Source organism: Microplitis mediator, chromosome 5 (assembly GCF_029852145.1).
Source record: "Microplitis mediator isolate UGA2020A chromosome 5, iyMicMedi2.1, whole genome shotgun sequence".
NCBI classification, from domain to species: Eukaryota; Metazoa; Arthropoda; class Insecta; order Hymenoptera; family Braconidae; genus Microplitis; species Microplitis mediator.
In genome coordinates this window covers 7688430-7712368 of record NC_079973.1, presented here as the reverse complement: position 1 = coordinate 7712368, position 23939 = coordinate 7688430, and the positions used below count along the sequence as shown (strand labels likewise).

Sequence of the window (23939 nt, the reverse complement as noted above, 5' to 3'; positions counted from 1 at the left end):
TATTATTTTTTCAATTAATTCAAAATATATAATTTATAATATTAATAATAATAATAATAAAATCTCTGTAAAATGCTTATTTTGTAAATTCAAAGACGATTTAGCTCCTGCTACTAGTGCCTCCTAGAATAATACTGTAACCAGTAGTCATTTTTTAATTTTTAAATACATGTTTTAAGGCCATGTATTTTATATTTATAAATATATATATATTATATACCAATATCTAAATTATTAAGTTATCATTTTGACATTTTACTTTTTTTTCTATAAATATTATCTTTTGCTATTTAAATTCTTTAGACAATCCATTAACTGTAGTTGACGCCGAAGTGTTGTTGTAGGTTGTTGTTTTTATATATAAATTTATTAAGTTTTACCTGTCCAGGATTGCTCCGACGTAACGTCCATCAGTGAATGTAAGCAATGCTGGACCATCCCATGGCTCCATTGCACAAGCAGCCCAATGATAAAATTCGCGTTTTTCTGTTGCCATTGTCAAGTCATTCTGCCACGCTTCAGGTACCATAGTCATGACAGCCTAAATAATATTTATCAACATTATTATTATTATTATAATAAAATAATGAGGGGCAATCTTAAACAGTACCTTCCCCCAACCCAAGTCAAGGGATATTGTCTGAGCACCCCCCTAATTTAAAAAAAAATTAATGCATTAGTTGAAAAAAGAATAACGTAATTATAATTTTGCTCGGATATAGAGTTCACAAGAAATTATATACGGTTGTTTTAAATGACGTGTTTAATAAAGTTTCTTAACTAAATTTTAGTCTAAAAAATTTGAAATTTCGAATTATAATCTTGATATGAAGATTTTACTGGAATTGATTTAAGAAACTTCATTAAGCAGATAATTTAAAACGACTGAAAGTTATTTTATTTCAAATTTATATCTTGATAAAATTATAACTAAGTTGTCTTTTTTTAAACTAATACTTTAATATTATTTTCAGTAGTTAATTAAACTTTAATACGGTTATTAGAGCTCAAGGTCATTAGATAAATTAAAAAAAAAGTAGGGAGTATCATCTTAGATTGCTCTTATATCGTTTGATTAACGGTCTGTGGGAACGTTTATACGGTTTCAAGGTTAATTTACACACTACACGTAACACTTTTGTGTACATATCGAAGTGCAATCATTTTATGATTTGTAAAATAATCTTTAAAATATCCTGATTACAAATCTGATGTTCTTCCAGCTGGACTCACCGAAGTTGTATTGTTCTAAAAATTTTAGTTATTTAAATCATTATTACAGAGAAATTATTGATCGCAGAGAAAAATATTCAACTTAAAGTGTTTATTTTGGCTTCGACTCCAAGATAATTACGATTTAATAATCTATTAATAGAGTTGCTTCAAGAGTTAACAATTCGAGAGAGCATTATCTTTTTTTAACAATTTATTAAATCGCAAATATCTTGAAACCAAAGCTAAATATCAAGAAAATACTCTACTACAATTTTGATGTCCATTAATAAATTAACACTTTTTAAGTAGAGTATTTTTCTCTGCGACCAATAGTTACACTATAATAATGATTTAAATAATTAAATTGTTTATAATAATAAAACGTCGCAAGTCCAGTTTGGAGAACGACAGATTTGCATTCAGAATACTTGAGAGATCATTTGACAAATTAAAAATTTACTGGACTCTGATTTGTATAATAGGTTTTATGTGACGTATACACTGTAAAAAATTCGCGGAGTGAATGCGGATTTAATCCGGAGTGAATGCGGAGTGAATGAATTTTTAATTATTCACTCCCCTCGGAGTGAAATTCACTCCGCAGGGGAGTTTTCGCGGAGTAGATAATTTTTTATTAATTTAATCCCTCCGGAGCGGAGTTTTGTAAATATTATTAATAAAAAATAACTCCACTCAATAAAATCGAAGTAAAAACTCGCGTATTACATAATTGATCAGCTGATACGCACACACATATTTAGACACACACGTGCACTCGCACACACACACACACATTTGTACACACACGCACACATTTGCACACACACACACACACCTTTGCACATACGCGGACACACACGCAGATACTTACACACATCCGAACACACACATACATTGTTTAGCAGTTTAATATAAATTTATTTAAGTATTAAAACTCCGGACCAGAGTGAATTGGGAGTGAAATAAAATCCGCGTCACTCCGCAATCACTCCGCTAAAAAAAAACTCCCAATTCACGAAGTGATTTTTTTTAAAACTCCGGAACTCCGAGTGGCGGAGTGAATTCGGATTTAATTTCAATCCGAATTCACTCCGGATTTTTTACAGTGTAGAGTATATTAAATAAATAAAAAATAAAGAAATTAATAAATAAATGTTAAATTACCTCAGGCAAAGTACGTTGACCAGCCATTACCAAAAATTCAAGCACACAATCAGCTGCCCCAGAATCAGACAGGTTTGGCTCAACAACTGGATACAGATCTTTCAATTTATCGCCATAAATATCACTTTTCATAACTCCTTCACGTGCTTTCATGAAATTAACATTACCACGAAGTGTATTTATTTCACCATTGTGTGCAAGAAGCCTGTAATTTACTTCATTTTACTATTGTTCTCTTGTAAAATTTATTGAGAAATATTTAAAAAATTTTTAAATTATTATAATACACTGTACAACAATTGTTTTTATTTTTATTCTAAAACATCATAAATATCAACTATTTAATTTTTTGTACACTGAATACGCTCGATAATTTCCATCACAATACGATTCAAATATAATATCTATTCACACTTCAAATCTATTACTTTCAAAATTTCAAAGTTTAAATAATTTCGTAATTAAATTCAAATTCAAATTTTAATTCTTAATGAAAAGTGACGCGCTTAGTTATCAGCGACAATTAATCCGTGGAGAAAATAATTTCAAAAGAAAAAAAAAAATTTTTTTATATTATCTATAAATTCTTTCAATTTCATTATTTCACAAATACACTGAGAAAAATAATTCCCAGTTGCAAGTAAAAATCACTCGATTTAAGTAAAGTCATTTCATTGTTGTGGCAATAATTACATATTTTCTCAACTCAAGTAAATTATCATTCCTGCTTAAATATATTTTATTGAATTTAATAAATATTCAACTGATCCAATAAATATTTTCTTAACTCAAAAAATTATCCATAAAATAATTGATTTACTTGAATTCGCGAATACTTTTTCTAAGGACACTAAGTTTTTGATAAAAAAGTGAAATACTATTTTCATGATAACAGCATTGAAACTTCAAGTTTCGATGTCTGTACAGCTAATAGAAACAAGCTAATTTCAGCTCAATACCACGGACAAATATTAGCAAATACGTAAATTGCGAAAGCTTTCAGTCAGTGGGCAGAAACAAATTTGTTTCGTCGCTTTTGAAAAAATAAATAATGTTTTTGCCCGCTGGAAGTCAGTTTCACTCTTGATTTCTTCCGCTCTGATACTTGCTATTTGTTTATTAGTAATGTCAGCCCACTAATTTTATTTAGGTAAGTGACAGTTCTGACTTTATGATAAAGTTTTATAAAAATGAGTGTAAATGATAAATAGTATTTATTATTTCTACTTAATCATAAATTTAAATTCACAAATTAACTTTTGACAGACTATTACACTGAAACTTTAAATTCTACTGCAGGTAATAATGGAAAATATAGTGTATGACAAGGGATGAAACAAGACGATTTCAGACTGCGGGTGATATCAGCAATCTACGACTTGGGCAGGCAACTTCACCATGATCTGAAATCGTCTTGTTTCATACCTTGTCCCACAATATACTATTTTATAACTGGTCTTATTTTTTCTTCGGATAAGTTGTCGAGGTTATTTTGTAACGGAACCTATAGAAAGAAATTTTTTTTAGACGGGGATTTATTGAACCCGTTGAAAGAAATCGCACACCTCATAACGCGCCGTGTTAGGGATACTCTATAACCGCTACGAAATTTTCATCAATTTTTTTGGTATTAATACAAAATTGATTTAAAATAAATATTGATATTATTTTTTAATGAATATTAAATAATAAGTAAACTTACCGCAATGGTTGTGCACGTTCCCAACTTGGAAAAGTATTTGTTGAAAATCTCGTATGAACTAACGCGAGATAAGTTTCAAACTTGGGATTCTATTGTTTAATAATAAATTAAATTAAAATTAAATAAAATAATTAATAAATTCAGAATGTTAATATTTTTTTTTTAATTGAAAATTTTATGGCTTTAAATTATGATCATCTGACAAAGACATAAAACTGATGTAGAATTTTTATACGAATTCTTTAATACGTAATTAAATTCTCCACAATTTAATTTGATATAATGAAATAAAAAGTTTTATAAAAAAAATTATGAAATTACATGTGTTTCAAATATTTTTTTTTAAGTTAATAATAATTAACTATTTTTAATTATTTTACTAAAAAAAAATTATTAACTTTCTATTTATAATAATTAAATTTATTAATAAATATTTTTTTTTAAAATTTGAAGTAAAACATACATTAAGATCAGTGAAATAACGCCACAATTGATCAGCAGTAAGTTGTCCCTTATAGACGACAGTTTTCAAAGACAACGAACAAATGTAAAATCTCAATCCTGGCTGTACTATAGAATGCGAGGCACGTTTCCGCAACACAAATATCTATAGATAAAATAATTAAATAAAAAAATTATATTAATTATAATAATATATTTAAAATTATAATACAATAAAATTTTAAATAAATTATATTCTGTAAATGAGTTAAATATATCAAAGAAAATTGGCTCATGTAATATTTCTCAATAGTATGACCTTAGTTGTACATTTTTAAAAATCTATTATAATATTAGATACCAAAATTACTTGAATTGTCTCAACATAACTCGCCAATTGATGACAGGATAATTTTTCAAATGTTAAATCCAATTTAAAATAAGAAAAAAAAAATGAATAAAATAATAAATCTAGAGTAAGTAATAAATTTAAAGAGACATAATTTATCACCATTTTATTTTATATTAATGCGTAAAAGTCATTTATAATATAAATTTAAATAATATTATGAGGAAATAAATAAATTGCTAACCTGACGGTTAAGAACATCAAACTCTTGATCACCAGTTACGAAAACTTGACGCATATACGGTTCACATTTACGTGCTACTTGGCCAATACAAGAATTGTCTGTCGGTACATCGCGCCAACAAAGTACCTAAAATTATAAAAATAAATTTATTTGTTTTTAAATTTTAATTTTTTTTATTAAAATTTTTTCATAAGACACTATTTTTACAGAAAAAAAAAAAAAATAAAATAATCATTACAATGGACAGTAATGTAAACTTTTTTTTTTATTTGATTCAATTCAAATATTATTTATCCAGTTGTCATAGTAATTTATGTTAAAAATAGTTCATACTCTCAAGTCACATTCGCCTGCCAGCTTCTCGAAAGCCGCTTCTGGCTGCTTATGGGTATTCTTGTCAAGGAATAAAATTCCTGTAGCATAACGACCAAATTCTGGCAATTCGATACCTTGTTTTTCACTGAAAGAAAAAAATAATTACTTATTTTTATAAAAAATAAAAAACAAACATAATCACTTTGTTGTGCCATTTTTTTTTTAAATCAAATGCTTCAAAGTTCAAATAAAAAAAAATATTTATTTCACTGATAACAAAACATAATATGTACAAGACCCCCTGGTGGATAATTTATTGATTTAAAATTACTACTAAGTGATATCAACAATTCTTTAGTTACAGTAAACTCAGATAAGACGTTACACAATTTCATACCCAATGTCATATAGCAATTTTAATTCTGCGTGCTTTATTTTATCTCACTTAAGTCTTGTTATTTATATATATAGAAATATATTTATATGTTATATAGGATGTCGTAAAGTTATTTGAAATTACAATAAAGAAAGTGGAAAATTTTATTTTTATTTATTACAAAAAATATTTCATGTGAAAGCTTTAAAATTTTTTTAAATATTATAGAAAAATGGTATTTATTTTTATTTAAATAATCTATATTTTTAAGAGAATGAAGAAAACTTTGTTCCCGCCATATCTGTTTGATAGAATTAATTAATATTATTGAAATTGGTATCATTAGAAAGGTCTTGACTTGAATTTGTGCCTTTTCACAGTTTAAACTTTTTTCATTGCCAAGTATTGAGATAAATAGATTTATGTATATCATTCGAATTACATTTAAATTACGCGAGAAAAAAGACGATTGTATCTATTTTCTTTGAATAAATTAGTACTTTAATTATTCTGTCACTTAATATGACTGAATGTCACTGAATATATGGCTATTATTTGTATCGCGTTACTAATTCCAAAATTACACATTTTTATACTCCCTTTTGGTTTTAGGAAGCTTCTCAAAGCCAAAAGATCGTACACAGAAAAAAAAAGATTCATTGACGCAAAAAATCTTTACTCGTCCAAAGAAAATTTTTACTTACCTTAAGAAATTTTTTGCATTGTGAATTGAAAACAAAAAATTGTTTATAACTAGAAAAAATTACTTGGAACAAGAAATTATTTCTTGCCCAAACAAATCTTTTCGCGCCCCAAAAAAATTTTTGTATTCAATTCATAATGCATAATATTTCTTGGTGCAAGTAAAAAATTTTTTTCGGCAAGAAGTCCTTTTTTTCTGCGTATTTTATAAATTTAGTAGTGATATTTAGGCAGTCACGTAGTGACTGCAGGTTGCTCGTTATTGTTATTTTTATAAAAAAAATTTTTTAATTTATTTCTTTCAATATTTTTTAATAATAGCATAAAAAATCGAATTATTAGTTAATAAAATAATAACAAACCGGATTTCAGTGGCATAGTATTCATGAGGTATAGCACAAAGTACTCCAGCACCATCTCCTGTATCATTGTCACAAGCACATGCACCTCTGTGGTTCATACGAGCTGACAAAGTCTCTGCATCTCGTACAATCTGAAAAAAATTTCAATTATTCACTATTGTGTGGCTTAAAAAGTATTAATAAATTAAACCTTTTGAGAACATGGTCTATTTTTTGATCGGGATATTTCTATTAATTTAATTTTTTTTTAAAAGTCCTCTTTTGATCTGTTTTTTAAAAAATTTTTTATTCACAATCTGTAAAATTATTTTCTGATGCACGTAGACTGTTTACTAACAATTCGAATCTGCTTTTAAAGTTATTGCCATTTAACATGGTATGTTTGAAATGTTTACGACTTTTTTACCCGAATAATAATAATTTACACTATTTACGTTTTTATATCACAGTTTATTGTTAAATAATTTTATACTCTATTGAAGTAGATTTATTGTAATAAACATTTGTGATTTAAAAATTTGAACTATATAGTTCCGTTTATAATAAATTTACTTTACGATTAAAATTAAAATACATTTATTCTTACAATTATGAAAAAAAATTTGCTAATTATCTTCAAAAGAATCAACGAATCATATTTTTTTTTCATTTTCATTTTTATTACCTACTTTTTTTTGTGTCTCCTTTTTAGATTTTTCTTACCTACAAACTCTAACTATTCAAGTTTATAAATTAAACCATAAATTATTGATATTAAATTAAAGCAGTTACAGGATGGCCGCAAAGAAAAGATTTAAAATTTTAAAAAAGTTATTTGAAAAGAAAAAAAAATTGAAAACGTTGGAACACAAATAAATGCATCTTTATTTCCCAAGTAACACAGAGACAACTTTAAGATGTCTTTTAAAAGGTTAAGACAAATTTTTTTTTGTCTCAGTCACCTTTTTTGGTATAAATAAGACATGCAAATCGTCCCCATTCTGGGCCTGGGTAAGTCTCGTAACTGCAAAATTATAATTCTTTCAGAAATCGATCAAAACATTTATTCTGTTACACGTGCGTTAATGGAAATATTATTAAAATTCAAAAGTCTCTCGAACATTCTGTTATAATTATTAAAATTTGAAGCTCTTTTTACGCAATGGCAGTACTAAAGAAAGTTTTTCACTCATAATTTTAATTATGAAAAAAATATAGTTAGGAGGTTTATCCAGAAAGGGGACGAAATGTTGGCTCCAGAGATAGAGAAAATTTGTGTTGTTTTTCCTGTCTTATAACAATTAAAAAGTCGCTTAGATAACTTATTTTACCACTATTTGTAATTTACTTTTTTTTGTCACTTGTGTCAAGTCTTTTAAGTAGATATTTTTTCGGTGACATAAATTTCTGATCGTTTTGTCAACATATTGGTGCTTTATCGATATGTCAAAAAAAAAGCCTAAAAACTGATATCTTATAGATGTCAGAAAGCCAAGTGTGCAACCTGGATTGTTTTTTAATAATGTTTTTTCAATATTTATGAAGAATGAAAAATGAACAAAACATTAAAGATAAAAAGTATATATTTTCACGCAAATATAAGATAATGGTAATTTTTATTGCGAGAAACCAAAAAAAATCAAGAGTTAATAATCAATAAAAAAAATTATTTATACTCTACTGTTGATTATTCTTCGTTAAAAATATGTAAGTTACAATATTTAATGAAAAGTTTTATTATTAAAATAAATTAAAGATATAATTAAAAATCTTCGAAATTTCGAGTTTTCGCAATTACATTCCCTGATTCTTTTTTTAAATTCCCTAATATTTTTATACTTTTATGGTTACATTGAATTCTCTGATAATTCCCAATATTTCCGGTTTGCGGTCACCCTGATGATTAACTTGTTTAATAAACTTTAAATAATATGAATAATATTAATAGTATGAAACCTTGTGCGAGCGTTTTCCATCGATAGCAGCAATGAATCCAACACCACATGCATCTTTTTCAAGGGTTGGGTCATAAAGACCCTGCTTAACCGGAAGAGACCAAGGATCACCAGAGCTCATATTCGTAATCTGAGAAAAAAGATATAAATAAATAAATAAATATACAAAATTTATGTTTTATTATCTTTACAAATTACACTGAAATCTATTGCGGCATAAAATATCTTAAATTTAATGAATAATTATCAATGACCAAAATAAAATTTATAATATCAATTATTTAAATAATCTAAGTGTAAAATATAATAATTGAGATATAATAAATTTATATCGTGCTATATCATACTATTATTTACGTTTTATAGCCTAGTATAGAAGTTAACGATCGTGTAAATGAATATATACCATGACAATATTATTTTTTATTATATAAAATCGTCTAGACGTAACTCACCCCCTATAAAATATTAAATTACTCCACGTAACATTAAAAAAAATGTTACAAAAAAATTTAACTTTCTTAAGAGCATTAGTTATTTATTTTTATCTATTATCTATGATTTAAATGAATGATTTTCATAACTTATTCGGAAGGAATTTTTTTGTTTGTTAATTCCAATAATTTTTCTTTTTGAAATCTAATTTATTAATAAAAATATATATAGCATTTCAATGAGTCTAAATTAAAAAAAAAAAAACTGTCAAATTACAGTTTTTTTATAGAATTTCCACGACGTATTAATAATAATCTTTAAATTCACAAAATATATCAACTTATCGATTCTGTTATCTCTTCCGGTATAATAAAAAAAATAAAATATATACTCATGTATTTTGAAACATATGATACTTGCTAATTATCTAGATCGAACGAATTGCATGAGTTAATGAAATAGATATGAAAAGAATAAAAAAAACAAAAAAAAAAGGAATCAATAACTGTTATCAATTAATTTCAAGTATTTTATGTCAACATTAAAATAAATTTTAAAAATAGAAATTACAACTTATCAGATAAACACTTAGAGTTAGTTATCATATTAAATCTTGCGACAAAAAAAATAATTATTATTATTTTATCTTAATTATTAATAAGCCTTAAGACAATAACAAATATTTTTAATTAAATGAAAATAAATATATATTTATAAACACACACGTACATACAACAAGTTGTAATCATTCGATTATTGTAAACGATTTTTAAATAAAAATAGAATTAATTATTAGACAAATCAAAATTTTGATATATGAATTTCATATAACATTGAAAATTAAACTGCAACTTTAGCTTATATTCTCATCGAGTTAACATTCAAGTTTTTGATCCCCCTCCCTGATCCTTAAAATATATCACTACATACATTCAATATAATATTTGCGCTGACGTTTGGTGCGCATATGCCAACCAGTTTGCAACTATACGACAAGAAGAATTGCGTAACATGTGCACATGTATATACGTATTTAATACTTGTTATATGTATATATATATATATTCATATTAGCATTATTCTAAGATGTTCAATGGTCAGTTATCGCAGAGAAATATATAATTGGAATTTAATTAGAACATTCTTTCAGCCTCTGTTTACCTACAAATCGTATTTGAGACGTTTCTTTACATATAAATATTGCGCACGAATTAAGAATCTTAGCTCAGGAAATAAAATTTTAAAAATATTAAATATTCAAAAAACGCATATTTAATTGTGTGTATCAATGATAAAAAAATAAAATTAACTTAAATAAATAAATGAATTTAATCTTGAAATAAAAACTTTATTTAATCAATTATAAATGGAATGAGTTTAAAAAAAAAGAAGGATTTTGTAATTTTATCATCTTTTTTTTTTTTGAGCTTCGATCAAACTTGACAGTATTATAAGTTCAAGTTTCCTCAGAGGGTTCTCTTGCATTATTGATTTATCAAACAGAAAAGTTGCCTGGTGAAGTCAGCAAAACTGTATATCGTTCAAGAAGTTTTTGGATCGATGCCAAGATCATGTCTTGTATTATTTTTTCAAAATTTTCAGTATTTTAAACAGCCACACACTACACTCGGTATCATCGTGACGTCAGTTTTAATAAACTCCTACGTCTTTATAAAAAACAGTATATAGATTTAGATATTATACATCAACAATGCGTAATAGATTTTAAATGAATGGTATATAACTATCAAATTAAGAGCATGATGCATCAATGAAATAAAATCAATTATAATCACGTCATATTTATTACAATAATGATAACATCCGGTTTTACTAATAATCAATGCATGCAATTTTAATCTTCTTCTATGATATATGTGATATCAATTGATTATATATTATGTAGATTAATTTATGATAATAATAAAAAATGATAACAATAATAATTTTAAACTTGTATAAATAAAAATATGTCTGTAAGTTTAATGAACAATAAGAAATGGATAATAAATTGTACACGTGGTTACATTTATAATAAGACGTAAAAGCTCATAAAATTAAAAGACGCACCAGGTCAAAGTCCGCTCGGAAATTTGAAATTTTTGCGCGACATTTATAGCCACCGATGTGTGCAGTAATTAAATATGTATATATTTTTTTTACATAGATACACACTTTCTGATTAAATTGCTCTCGTTAAATTGTTTCGCAAATCATTTGAATCAATAATCTATTTTTTATTTTTTATGTTCATTGCATTGCTATTTATAAATATGCTATTGACTTTCAGTGGATCAAATCTTATATATGTAAACTGAAGTATATGTAAATTTTATAATTTTATAACTACAAATTATCTATAATAAATAAATAAATAAATGAATGAATATTAATTATCTTTTCTCATATATAAATAATTAATTTAAAAAAACTTTTATTTAAAATAAATAAAAATGATTAATTAAATATTATGAATATAAATTATCGTAAAGATAATATTGCATTGAAATAATGTACCAAAAATTTTTATAATACAAAATATAAATAAAAACATAATATTAATATATCGAGATTTATTAGTTTTTATAAAAATTAAATGTTTTATTCTTTTAATAAGCATCTATTTATTTTAAACTAATTTTTTTTGTAAACTGATGAAAATATAAAAAAATATATAGGCACATATTTTGATATATTTCTCATTATATTATTTATTACATAATAATGAAAAACCGCAAAAATTTAATATTAATTCAATTGAATCTAACATTATTGAACTAATTTTACTTTTGTTAAACTTTATTTTAAAATATATTATAGCAAAAAATAATATTGTTTAATATTTTATTAATAAAGCATTAAAATTAATCAGTGTATAGCCAAATAACCTTGATTTAAAATAATTTTTATCAATTTAGATTAGTATACTTTTTTAAAAATAATGTAATGACATACTCTACTTGTTAATACAATTCTATTATAATGTATATAAGATCGTCGATAAAAACAGCGTAAAAGTTTAATTAACATAAATTCTCTTTACAATTTAGGAGATAGGTACACTATTCATATACTAGAAATATATTATATACGGTCACAAAGTAAACAAGTAAGCGATAGGTAAAAAAAAGAAAAAAAATGAAACAAAAAACGTGCCACGTTGATAATTACGACTTTAGCATAACTATAGTAACTTGACCGCAATATTATTGCATTCATAATATAATACCTATATGATAATAATAACAGTAATAAAGACTTGTTTATCTGAATAGTGTAGTTTGATAGTCCAAACTCTGTTAGATTAAAAGTAAAAAAATAATCAGATTTTTTTTTATCAATTATAAGAATTGATAATGACATTGAATATTTTTTTTTAACTTCCCGCCAATGAAACTGGAAATTTTCAAAAAAAGAAAGTTATTGGTTTCGGTCCGATTTTCGAAAACCAAATATTGAACAGATCTCGATGTTTTAAAAGTCCAACGAAACTATCCTGACTAATTTCGAGATATGTCTGAGTGCATGTACATTCGTACGTAAATATTCTATAACTTTTGAACGGATAAACCGATTTTAGGCTGTGAGAAATTGAGCTTGATCGGTACTGTACGTATCGAGTGATTCCATAAACAAAATTTTTTGAAAAATGTTTTTTTTTTATCATTTTTAGTAGACTTGATGTATTGGTTTCAAAATTTAATCAGCTCTAAAGCTTTATAAGCCATGTCGAATGAAAATTTACTTCATTTTTCCCAGATAACGCATAATATAATTTATCGTATGTTCCAAAACTTATACCGGCCCTCTGTTTTTATAGTTTACTGACGATTGCTACATAATTTATTGCAATCGGTTCATTGGTTTAAGTAGCATCATTAACAAAAATTTTGAAAAATCACTGTGTCTGACATTTTTTTCCTGATGTTTCATCCCGGGTCGAAAATAAAGCTTGATTCAGGCTCGCTTCACCTTATTTTATGTTGAAGTTATCGATTTGCCGACGATTTTTCGATAAAATCTCGAGACTTTTTCGACTTAAATTAAATTTTTTTCAACTTTTTGAACTTTTTCATCTTAGATTCAACTTATTTGTATTTTTTTATCTTAATTTGAACTTATTCGTCTTTACTTCGAGCACGATGGTCATTCATCTTACTTTTAACTTGCTGAACCAAGTCGAAAAAAAGTTATTTATTTGCCTTACTTTCTGCTTAATGTATTAAAATTATTTCACTTTAGTTTTTACTTTTTCGCCTTATAATTTAAGTCGAATAAGTCTAAACCAAGTCAATTTCGACTTGATTTCAACTTTTTCATCTTAAATCGTGACTAAGTAAGCCAGTTAAGTCTAAACCAAAGCGAAAACTCAATGTATTTCATATCTCCGTAATAAAATGTCGAGTTTGTCTTGTGAAAAACGGCTCCAAATTTCGACTTGGTTAATCAAGTCTAAATTAAGTTTTATTTTTGACCCGGGATCATACGTTAATGCTCCGATTCGATTCGAAGCTCATGTAACTCTTCATCTTGATCATTTCTATTAATTTCTATCCAAAAACAATGAATTTATCAACCATCATTGTGGAGACAAACTTTGAAAAACTTTGATATCGATTTGTTCACATGAATAAAGAAATTAAAGCAAAATCTTTCATGATAGTACAATGTAACTATTTGAAAAGATATGTTTTATATGATTAATTAAGAAATTGAGATTTTAATTAAAAATTTTTTTTTTAATATAACTAATAACTAGCAAGTTATTGATGACTGTGAGTTTATTAATAACTTCGTATGAAATTTCCCGTATTTAAAAATTAATTACACACGGAAAAAAATTATATTTTTCAATAAACTATCAGCTTCAAATTAAAGTTATTTAAAATTAATTGACTTATGGGAGTCAAAAAAATTATTATTGATATGAAATGAAATAAAATAGATCGTGATTTTATTTTTTGTAGCATCCATGACTTGAAAATTGAAAATTTAAAGTCATGTAAAAATAAAGTATATAAGTAAGTTAATTTATAATCAATTTTTGACTGATTTGAACTTGTTAATAACTTCAATTAATTTCTTTTAAATTTTATAGAAAGTTTTCAACAGTGCGTTCATACAATTTAATAATTTGCTAGAAACGTAACAATCAATACAACAATATATGATTAAAATTTTACATTTTAAATATTTATTGATGTTTAATTCAATTTATCAAACTGCCCTTTATTATCTTTGACATTTTTTAATAATATTTGAAATTTTACTTTTACTAAAAACTTTTCAATATAATAGATTATACTGTTTCAAACCAAATATATTCATGATCTTTCAGCAATGTATGTTCTTTTGTACATACAATTTTATTTCTACTCTTATGAAGATCTAAATTAACTTATTACCTGCCCAGTATTCAATTATTCGAACACTAATTTTGTCATTTTTTACATCTATTACAATTATTATGTAATGCAATATAATTTTCACATTAAAATTTACAATTTCGATTGATAGAAAATGAAAATTTTTAATTACAAGATAGTGACATTTTTTTTTTTATAAAATAATAATTTAAATAAATAAAAAAAATGTCAAAATTAGTATTTGAAAAATCTAAGTAGGTAATGAATTAAATTTTAATTCACTCTATAAATATTCCGTAATCAGATTAGTTTTATATTTATGTATAAATAAATACGAATTATATAATGATCTTTGTTTGGTGGACATTCATCCTAAGGTCATCAAGTATTACTTTTATTTTTTTTTTTTCCCTTTACTTCTGAAATTTTACACTTGATTTTGTTGCGTATTTAATTTACTTCGTGTTTAGTTCATCATTATAGCACTGCAATATATATACATATATAGAAATATATGTATTAGGGTGCTTCATTTCGGAGCCAGATTTTTTTTTTTCAAGTGCATGTGGAAAAATCCATAGTTCAACACAAAAAAAAATTTTCGCGCAAGAAAAAAAATTCTATGTCGATTACAGACCTAGCTCATTGAAAAATTCGATTTTCCCATTTAAATAACATGGGAAAAATTTTTTTTTTGCTTTAAGTATTTTTAACCTCATTAACAAATCAATAGATCAAATAGACTAATACATATTTTTGTAGGAAATTGAACGCTCTACAAAAAAGGTTTCTTATCATTTTTCGATTAAACCATCTATTCAAAAGTTATTAGAGTTCGAAGTAAAGTTGGAGACCTTTTTACTTTTCCGGTAAAACTATCAGACTTATCACAAAATTTTGTGAGGTCTTTTTTGTTGACAATTTTATTCTCTACAAATTATTACCAGTAAAGTTTTTTCAAATTTCGCATTGTTTTCTAGTTATTTTCATTTTCATTTCAAGCTTTAAAAAAGTGGTTCTGATCGATTTCAAGAGCTCGACATTGAAATGAAAATAACTAGAAAACAATGCGGAATTTGAAAAAACTTTACTGATAATAATTTGTAGAGAATAAAATTGGCAACAAAAAAGATCCTATAACATTTTGTGATAAGTCTGATAGTTTCACCGGAAAAGTAAAACGATCTCCAGCTTTACTTCGAGCTCTAATAACTTTGAAACAGATGGATTTATCGAAAAATGATAAGAGACCTTTTTTGTAGAGCGTTCAATTTCCTACAAAAATGTGTATTAGTCTATTCGATCTATTGATTTGTTAACGAGGTTAAAATTACTTAAAGCTAAAAAAAAATTTTTTTCCATGTTATTTAAATGGGAAAATCGAATTTTTCAATGAGCTAGGTCTGTAATCGACATAGATTTTTTTTTCTTGCGCGAAATTTTTTCTTTTGTGTTGAACTATGGTTTTTTCTACATGCACTTGAAAAAAAAAAATCTGGCTCCGAAATGAAGCACCCAAATATATATATTTAAGTATAAAAAAGAATGGAGTAAAGTTAAATGTCTTATCATTATCACATAGACTCGAATTGTGGAAGCTTGAACCTATTGATTTTAAACGTTGCACATAGTTCTGTATATACCCTTGCCAGACACTGGCATGCAGGCATTCGCCGGGCGTGTACCTAGAGTTTATTCAAGTATGTACGTATAGTACATACGTCTAAAACTGTTTTTTCATCATCAACAAAACGTCTTGTCGTTTATTTAACCAATTATCACTCTACTCTATTTTTCGTTATTTGTTTTATATTTAAATGAGTACAAGGATTTTTGTAAATACTTTAAGAATCTTTTTTAAAATCTTATTACTAATAAATTTAATTTTTAAAAACTATACAAATAATTATACTTATTAATTGTAAAAGTATATACATCTATAATCGATCGTAAGATCTGGGTTCTGAAAAATTTTAACACATGTGTACATAAAATATATATGTATGTCATTTTAAAATATTTATAGCAATAATTTACTCGATGAAAATTTAATAAATCATCATGCAAATAAATTTTTTGCGCACTAAATTTTTTTTTTATTTTAATCATATATATTTTATGTATTCCTATATTATTTATTTATTGACATATAAAAAATGAAAAAATAAAAAAATACTGTACTTATAAATAGTGAATAATAAAAAAAATTTATTTATCAGATATATCTCGAGGCAAAAAAAAATTCCAATTTAATTGCCGGTAAATTATTGTCTATGACGACGTTAAGTTTGCTTACTTTAATTATAGGATAAAAATACCATCAATTATTAGTATTTTTTTTTTTTTTTTTCAATTACATAAGATATTAAATTAAATGTATCGGACAAATGTATCAGTATGGAAAACAAGACTTGAAAAAAAAAAAAAGAAAAAAATGATTGAATAAATCATTACCTCCTAGATGTAAAGAGTTTTTTTTAGCACAATTTTAACACGTAAAAAATTATTATCTTTATATTAATTGAACTTTAGTATTATTGCTAGTGTGCTTAATTGACACAGTCTTTAAAAAAAGCACACAAACTACTAACCCGGCGAAATCTACCAAAAATGTTTTTTTTTTTTTTATTCTATAAAAAGTTACGTACTTAGTTCATTCGCTTTTTTATTATGTTAACTATTTATCCGGATAGATGAACTCAATGCCACTAGTGGATTTAAAATATTGACTGATTGAGGAAATAAATAATAAAAAAATTTATTATTTGAATATTTAAGGAAATAATTGTTCAAAGATATTATTTAATGCACATTTGTAAATTAATTATGAGAGCAATAAATCACTGGCACGTGAACGAAGACGCACTAAACTGCCGACTGATCAAGAGAAACTAACATCCACCACAAAAATTATGCTGCGTTTACATTTAACGATTATTATTTATTTTATATATTTATTAAAAGGTTGTTTATTATAAATAAACTTTATTTACTAATAATTAATAATTAAATTAATTAATTTTTAAATATTGATTATGTGTTTGAAAGAGTTTTTAAATAAAAAAATTTTTAAAATTTAATTAGAAATAAAGCTTGTGGTTCAAATCCGAATCAGTAAATTTACTTTAAAATTTATTTTGATTAAAAAAAAATGAATTATTTTTAACAAACGAATTGTGAAAATAGTTTTTTATTTCATTATTTTAATTATTATAATGATAATATCATTTTTTAAATTCAATCATTCAGTTCTAAGTCCAGATTCCGAAATTAAAATGAAGAAAAATCGGAAATACAAGATTGGGAATTGTCGGTTATTGATTTGAGCTACAGGAATTCAGTTAAATTGTATATTATTAAAGTGAAAATAGTTTTTTGGTGAGAATTTATTATATTTTAAGGAATAAACGGTAAATTTAAACAGTTCTTAGTAATACATACTAAATTTAATAATTATTTATTCAAATATAAAAAAAAAAAATGGACAATTTTACTTACTAACGTTATTTCCGGTCTCATTCCAACATTCCACTGATTTAAACAACAAGATAAAATCTGATGGTAACAACTTGGAAAATTTTACACTCATATTGTGGTTTTTCTTTGAAACTCAGTTGGTTAGAATTTAGAATTCGACTGTCATGCCACGTAATTCTACTTACCTTTTAAAGTAAACTAGGAATTTATATTATCAACATTATAAAAATACAGAAAAGTATACAATTTGTAATGACATCTACATAAATATACTACATCATGGTATATATGTGTAGAAAATTTTTAACGTGTTGTGTGTAATGTGCTGGGCCAATGAACGTCAACCACGATTGAGCGGTCAGCTGGTTGTCAGTGTGAAAATTCTGAAAACGTCCTAAGAATGGCAGCGTTTCATATTTTCCAATTATTATTTATTAATTTAATCTTTTATATAACATTAATATCAGCCGGGTAAGTTTTATTTAAATAAATAATTTACTTTATTACACAACTATAATTTAATTACAATTTTATACCGTAAAAAAATTTATTTAATTTCAATTGAAAGCTTGTAACCTTCAATAATTATTTTTATTTAAAGTAATCATTAATATATATATATATATATATTTTTTATTTTATAGGAGAGATTTTTATTCTATCCTCGGTATATCAAGAAGTGCTAATACAAATGCTGTTAAAAAAGCATACCGGACGTTAGCTAAACAATTACATCCTGATAAAAATAAAGATGATCCTGAAGCATCACAAAAATTTCAGGATCTGGGTGCTGCTTATGAAGTGCTTTCAGATCCTGAAAGAAGAGAATTGTATGACAAATGTGGTGAAGAGTGTGCAAAAAAAGATGGTATGACGAATAATAATGATCCATTTGCAAGTTTTTTTGGTGATTTTGGTTTTCACTTTGGTGGTGAATCACAACAGGAACGTGATGCGCCACGGGGTAATAATATTATTATGGACCTCAGTGTAACGCTTGAGGAATTATACAGTGGTAATTTTGTTGAGGTAATTTTTTTTTTTTTTCATTTATTACGTATACAGTAGACTTGATTTTTTCCTGCTTTGATTTTCTCCCGTTGGTCCTTTTTTATAACTTTAATTACCTTAGAGCTCTAATCACAGAACCCTTTTCATACTGGTTTACCCGACAGCATGTTAGTGTTAGTGTATAGTAAGCAATGTATTCAAAAATTAATTTTCATAAAAATATTAATAATTGACAAACTATGAATTTAACAGACTAATCTTTGCAATTAAAAATGTAACTTACTTTACAACGTACAATTTTTTTATTTCTAATTTTTCCGTATTCCAGTAATTTATGGATATATTTAAAGACAAATTAAAGAATAAAAAGAACGAATCGAGTTTCTCACTTGCACTCTCAACTCAGCGGCTATTTTTATCTCTTGTGCGCTTACTACTTCCGCATTATTTAGGAAATCTAAAGATTTAATAAAATAGTTATTAACATTTTAAAGGAAAGTTTTTCAGAAATTTGTAGTGTCAAAAAGATCAATAACAGGTTTGATAGTGCTTTAGATGAAAGCAATAATATAAGTGTTTAGTCAATGTTTGTAACGATAATTTAAATAATGTCAGTAATTTTATAACGGATTAATTGTTTACTTGTTTATAATGAAATGAATAATTGTACATGTACTAAAAACTGTTGTTAACAGTTTTGAATCATTAGAATTAGAATAGTTATATTAGAATAGTTATAATAGAAATAGAATCATTAGAATAGTTGTAACTATATTTCATAGATTGATATGATGAATGAAATAATAAATAGTAAATATTAGGATATTACAATATGTTCCTTAAAGATTTTCTATTCTTGGGCAAATACATGAAACATTCACACAGACTAATCCCCGTCTCGAATTACCACGCCTGCTAACCTTCTTTTGATTTTCTTCCAAATATCCCCAAGGACTGGAAGAAATTCGCGTATCTACTGTTCTTCTTTTAAAAATATAGCTATAATATATTCGACAATTCTTATCAAAACTTAATCAAATTTCGTACATTTATTCTTTGAGCGACTACCTTCTTAATCGAGTTCGAAGATGAGCCAAATACATGAATTATATTAGAAGTTGTGGGTGCTTAAAATTTTCACAGTTATTGAAAAGATCGTCTTTTATGAATTTATTTTTGAATTAAAAGTGATCACTTAATTTTGTAAATTGCATATAAACCTGTAAAAAATATTAAAATACTATACTTTCGAAATTTAATTGTTTATTAAATCCTTATCAATAAAGTATCAGATTTTTATGTATTTTTATTATGATTTAAACTTAATAAGACAGATCTTGACATTCATTCGCAAACTTATTAATTTCGATAATTGTATAATCATAGGATTTTTCGAAAAAAATCTACATACACTCAAATTTTTTTTATTTGTCGTCTAATATATTTTTTTTTAAAATATCTCAATTGCAATGAAAGATAAAAAAAAACCCTCATTAAATTTTTAAGGTTTATTGAAGGCTGTTATCTATCATTGATACAAAAAAAAACAGTATCCGTTCTCAAAATATTTAAAAATTGAGATCCCAATAAGTTTGGTTTTATATGAATAATTTTTAGTGCTAAATCTATGTATATTTATAAAACTTAAGACATCGAACTAACTATTGCATGAAAACATCTGAAACTATCAAAAGGCATAAATTTCATTCAAGACCTTTTGACTGATACCAAATTAAATTAGTTTAATTTGTATTATTATAGACACATGGCATAGACTAAATTTTTTTTATTTTCTCTCAATAATATAGATAATATTTATCAAAGAATAAATAATTATCCAAATTTGAATCGTATATTTCAGAGACTCCATAAATCCAAAGCTAAGAACAGGGTCAATTCCTGGTTCATTTACTGTAATTATAAATTTAAAAAAGGGCCATTCAGCCATTCCCAAACAATCTTACCAAATAAATAAACGCGGATTTATAACCTGCCATTTATAGGCACTAAATGTAGTACATTTTAAATATCTGTCACAAAAACTAATGTATCTATCTAGTGCAATCGAGTCTAAGACGCTCGCACTCGATAGATAAACTACTATTACGGCGCGGTTTCCTAAGTTCGGATTTATTTTATATTAATTTTATATAATTATACCGGTATAAAATAATATAAAATTATAATAATATATTAATATAAAAACGCCGTTAAAAATAGTATCTAAAATTTTTTTAAATCATGAAATTTTCAGCTTCTAGACCACCGTTAATCTAATATATAAATGAATTATTAATTTTTAATTACAGATTACAAGAAATAAATTAGTTATTAAACCAGCCAAAGGAACGAGAAAATGTAATTGTAGACAAGAATTAGTAACACGTAATTTAGGAAGTGGTAGATTCCAAATGACACAACAAACAGTATGTTCTGAGTGTCCAAATGTTAAATTAGTTAATGAAGAAAGAACACTAGAGGTTGAAGTTGAGCCTGGTATGGTTGATGGACAAGAAATTAAATTTTTCGCCGAAGGTGAACCACATACTGACGGTGATGCCGGAGATTTGATTTTGAAGTAATTATAACAATATTAATTAATTTATTTTTAACCATTCAAATTATAAATATTTAAACAAAAAAAAAAAAAATTTAATTTTTACACAGAATAAGGACGCAACCTCACAAAATATTTGAACGAATCGGCGATGATCTTTATACTAATATTACAATATCAATGCAAGATGCATTAATAGGATTTACATTAGACATAAAACATTTAGATGGACATAAAGTTACGATAACACGTGAAAAAGTAACAAAACCTGGTTCAAAAATTCGTAAAAAAGGCGAGGGAATGCCTAATTATGATAATAATAATCTTTATGGTACATTATATATTACTGTTGACGTTGCATTCCCCGAAAAAGACTTTACTGCCGAAGAAAAAGAAGGTAAATTAGTTAATTAATTAATTAATTAATATACTTATATATATTTTAGATTTTTTAAAATTACATATTAAAATTTATATTCTCAGCTATCAAACAACTTCTGCAACAAAGTTCTGTAAATAGAATATATAATGGTATAAGTGGATCATGAATTTTAAATGCCAGAATTTAAGTGATTTAATGAATTTCCAATAAACAAAAAAAACCAAATCAATATAAAATCTTCTAAGAAGAAAGTAATGAAACATCAAACATTCAAGTGTTCAATAATACATGGTTTTAATTTATTGCAATACAAAAAATAAAATAAATAAATAAACGAATGAATCCAGACTGCTCGATCAAGTTTGTACTCCATTGTCTCTTTTACAAACGCTGAAAATAGTGAACACAATTAACTGATAATTAGATAATAATATTTTTAAAGTTAAAAATATATATTAATACATATGTATTGTAACTTAATTTATTTATCATATCTTTTATGAATAATATTCAATTCCATTTATACAGTCATTAATGATTGTTTCAATTTTTATATATAAAATTTTCAATTAATGTTATAATTAGTGCTAAACTGTAATTACCAGTCTATGGACATTGACAAATAAACTTGGAAACTGTAAATATAATAATAAAATTCATAAATTTAAAATAAATATTCAGTTAACTTTTAATTTCAATAAAAAATTTAATAATAATAAATATGGTAATAATTGCTTATTTAAGATTTGGTAAAGTATGTTTTGAAAAATTTTAATTTCGGTAAAATTAATTAATTAATGTAACGGGACCGAAGTCCACCTCCGTCTTCCCGGAGGCCGTTTCCTCGCTCTTTGGGCATACACGCTGAAAAATATAATCGAGTGACGACTAAGGTGGACATTAAGGTAGTTCCAGCATGAAACCACTTTTCGACAGAATCGGCTGAGATTTTTTTCATAGGTTTAGAATAGCTTTATTTATGAATTCCTAAAATTTCATCATTTTTGACCGTTTAGATCGCGAGATATTTGAAGACAAAGTTCGCGATTTTGAGGGTCATGTCCCATTTAAAGCATGTAAAATGTCCGGTCTCCAACTATTTTTTATTATATTAAAAAATTCTCTCGATAGAATTGGAAAAAAAAGTAGGAGAGTGTTGAAAAATTTTTTTAGAATAAGTTAAATAAATAAAAGTAGCACCTCATCGTTTCGTTATCGAGACATAATTGGAATAAAGAATTCAATCTTTCATCATTTTAATATCGGATTATTTAGGTATTAAGAAGGATTCGGAAAGATTCAAAAATTTCAATTCATTTCAATCTTTTTCAATCCCACACTTGATCCGAAATGTCGGATTATTTAGGTATTGAGAAGGATTCAGAAAGATTAAAAATATCAATTCATTTGAATCTTTTTCAATTCCTCGGAAATTCAGAAATTCTTTTATTATTTTGGGATTGAAAAGTATTCATTTTATGTCAAAATGAAAACCTTGGGGTATAGAAAGTATTCGAAAGGATTCATTTCTCATCTTTTTCAATACTTTTCAATTCACTTTTTTAATCAGGGTGCAACGCTCTCTGAAATAATGTAGAGTAAAAAGCGGGAAATTCAAATCTTTCACGGTTTCAGTAAAATTCAGCTGCATAACTAAAATATTAAAATCACTATTTAAATTAGTTATAAAAAAAAAACGATTAAATAAATAAATAAATATATTACTATTATTAGAAAGCGCATTACTATTTGTATATACTGAGACCATAAACAAAAATACATAAACACTCAGAGCAACGTTGTCAGACTGAAACTAACAGTATGTAATTGCATGTGTGAATGTCTGTATGCTGAGGCTTTTAAATTTTTGTCTATAGTAAATACTCTTACTATACTATACCACGCTG

At 25.5% G+C, this 23939-nt stretch overlaps 2 protein-coding genes across 5 annotated transcripts in view; one reads left to right on the top strand and one right to left on the bottom strand.

Annotated features, from left to right (window-relative positions):
- LOC130668833 (uncharacterized) overlaps positions 1-17495 on the bottom strand; it is a 32886-nt gene extending 15391 nt beyond the window's left edge. The window contains exons 1-9 of one of the 4 annotated variants that reach the window (XM_057471321.1): positions 17060-17495; positions 8806-8934; positions 6871-7001; positions 5449-5575; positions 5116-5241; positions 4545-4688; positions 4082-4170; positions 2380-2584; positions 381-541 (exon numbers count right to left, since the gene is read on the bottom strand). In XM_057471321.1, the coding sequence (XP_057327304.1) occupies positions 381-541; positions 2380-2584; positions 4082-4170; positions 4545-4688; positions 5116-5241; positions 5449-5575; positions 6871-7001; positions 8806-8925 (1103 nt within the window). In that variant the 5' untranslated portion in view covers positions 8926-8934; positions 17060-17495. Of the gene's footprint in view, positions 1-380; positions 542-2379; positions 2585-4081; positions 4171-4544; positions 4689-5115; positions 5242-5448; positions 5576-6870; positions 7002-8805; positions 8935-9968; positions 10118-12194; positions 12285-17059 lie in introns of those variants that run through there. The other 3 variants (XM_057471323.1, XM_057471320.1, XM_057471322.1) reach the window with 3 other exon arrangements.
- An 898-nt stretch (positions 17496-18393) lies between these two features.
- LOC130667916 (dnaJ homolog shv) lies at positions 18394-22681 on the top strand. The gene is made up of 5 exons (XM_057469848.1): positions 18394-18553; positions 18727-19111; positions 21403-21671; positions 21761-22047; positions 22134-22681. Exons 1-5 carry the CDS (start codon positions 18483-18485, stop codon positions 22196-22198), a joined length of 1077 nt encoding a protein of 358 aa, XP_057325831.1. The 5' UTR covers positions 18394-18482; the 3' UTR covers positions 22199-22681.
- Positions 22682-23939: the final 1258 nt, after the last annotated feature.

Excerpts from the sequence above, each read along its gene's own strand:
- LOC130667916 (XM_057469848.1), top strand. The coding sequence starts at position 18,483 with ATGGCAGCGTTTCATATTTTCCAATTATTATTTATTAATTTAATCTTT. Across the intron at positions 18,554-18,726 it reads ATAACATTAATATCAGCCGG|GAGAGATTTTTATTCTATCC; the intron begins GTAAGTTTTATT and ends TTTATTTTATAG. Across the intron at positions 22,048-22,133 it reads TACTGCCGAAGAAAAAGAAG|CTATCAAACAACTTCTGCAA; the intron begins GTAAATTAGTTA and ends TTATATTCTCAG.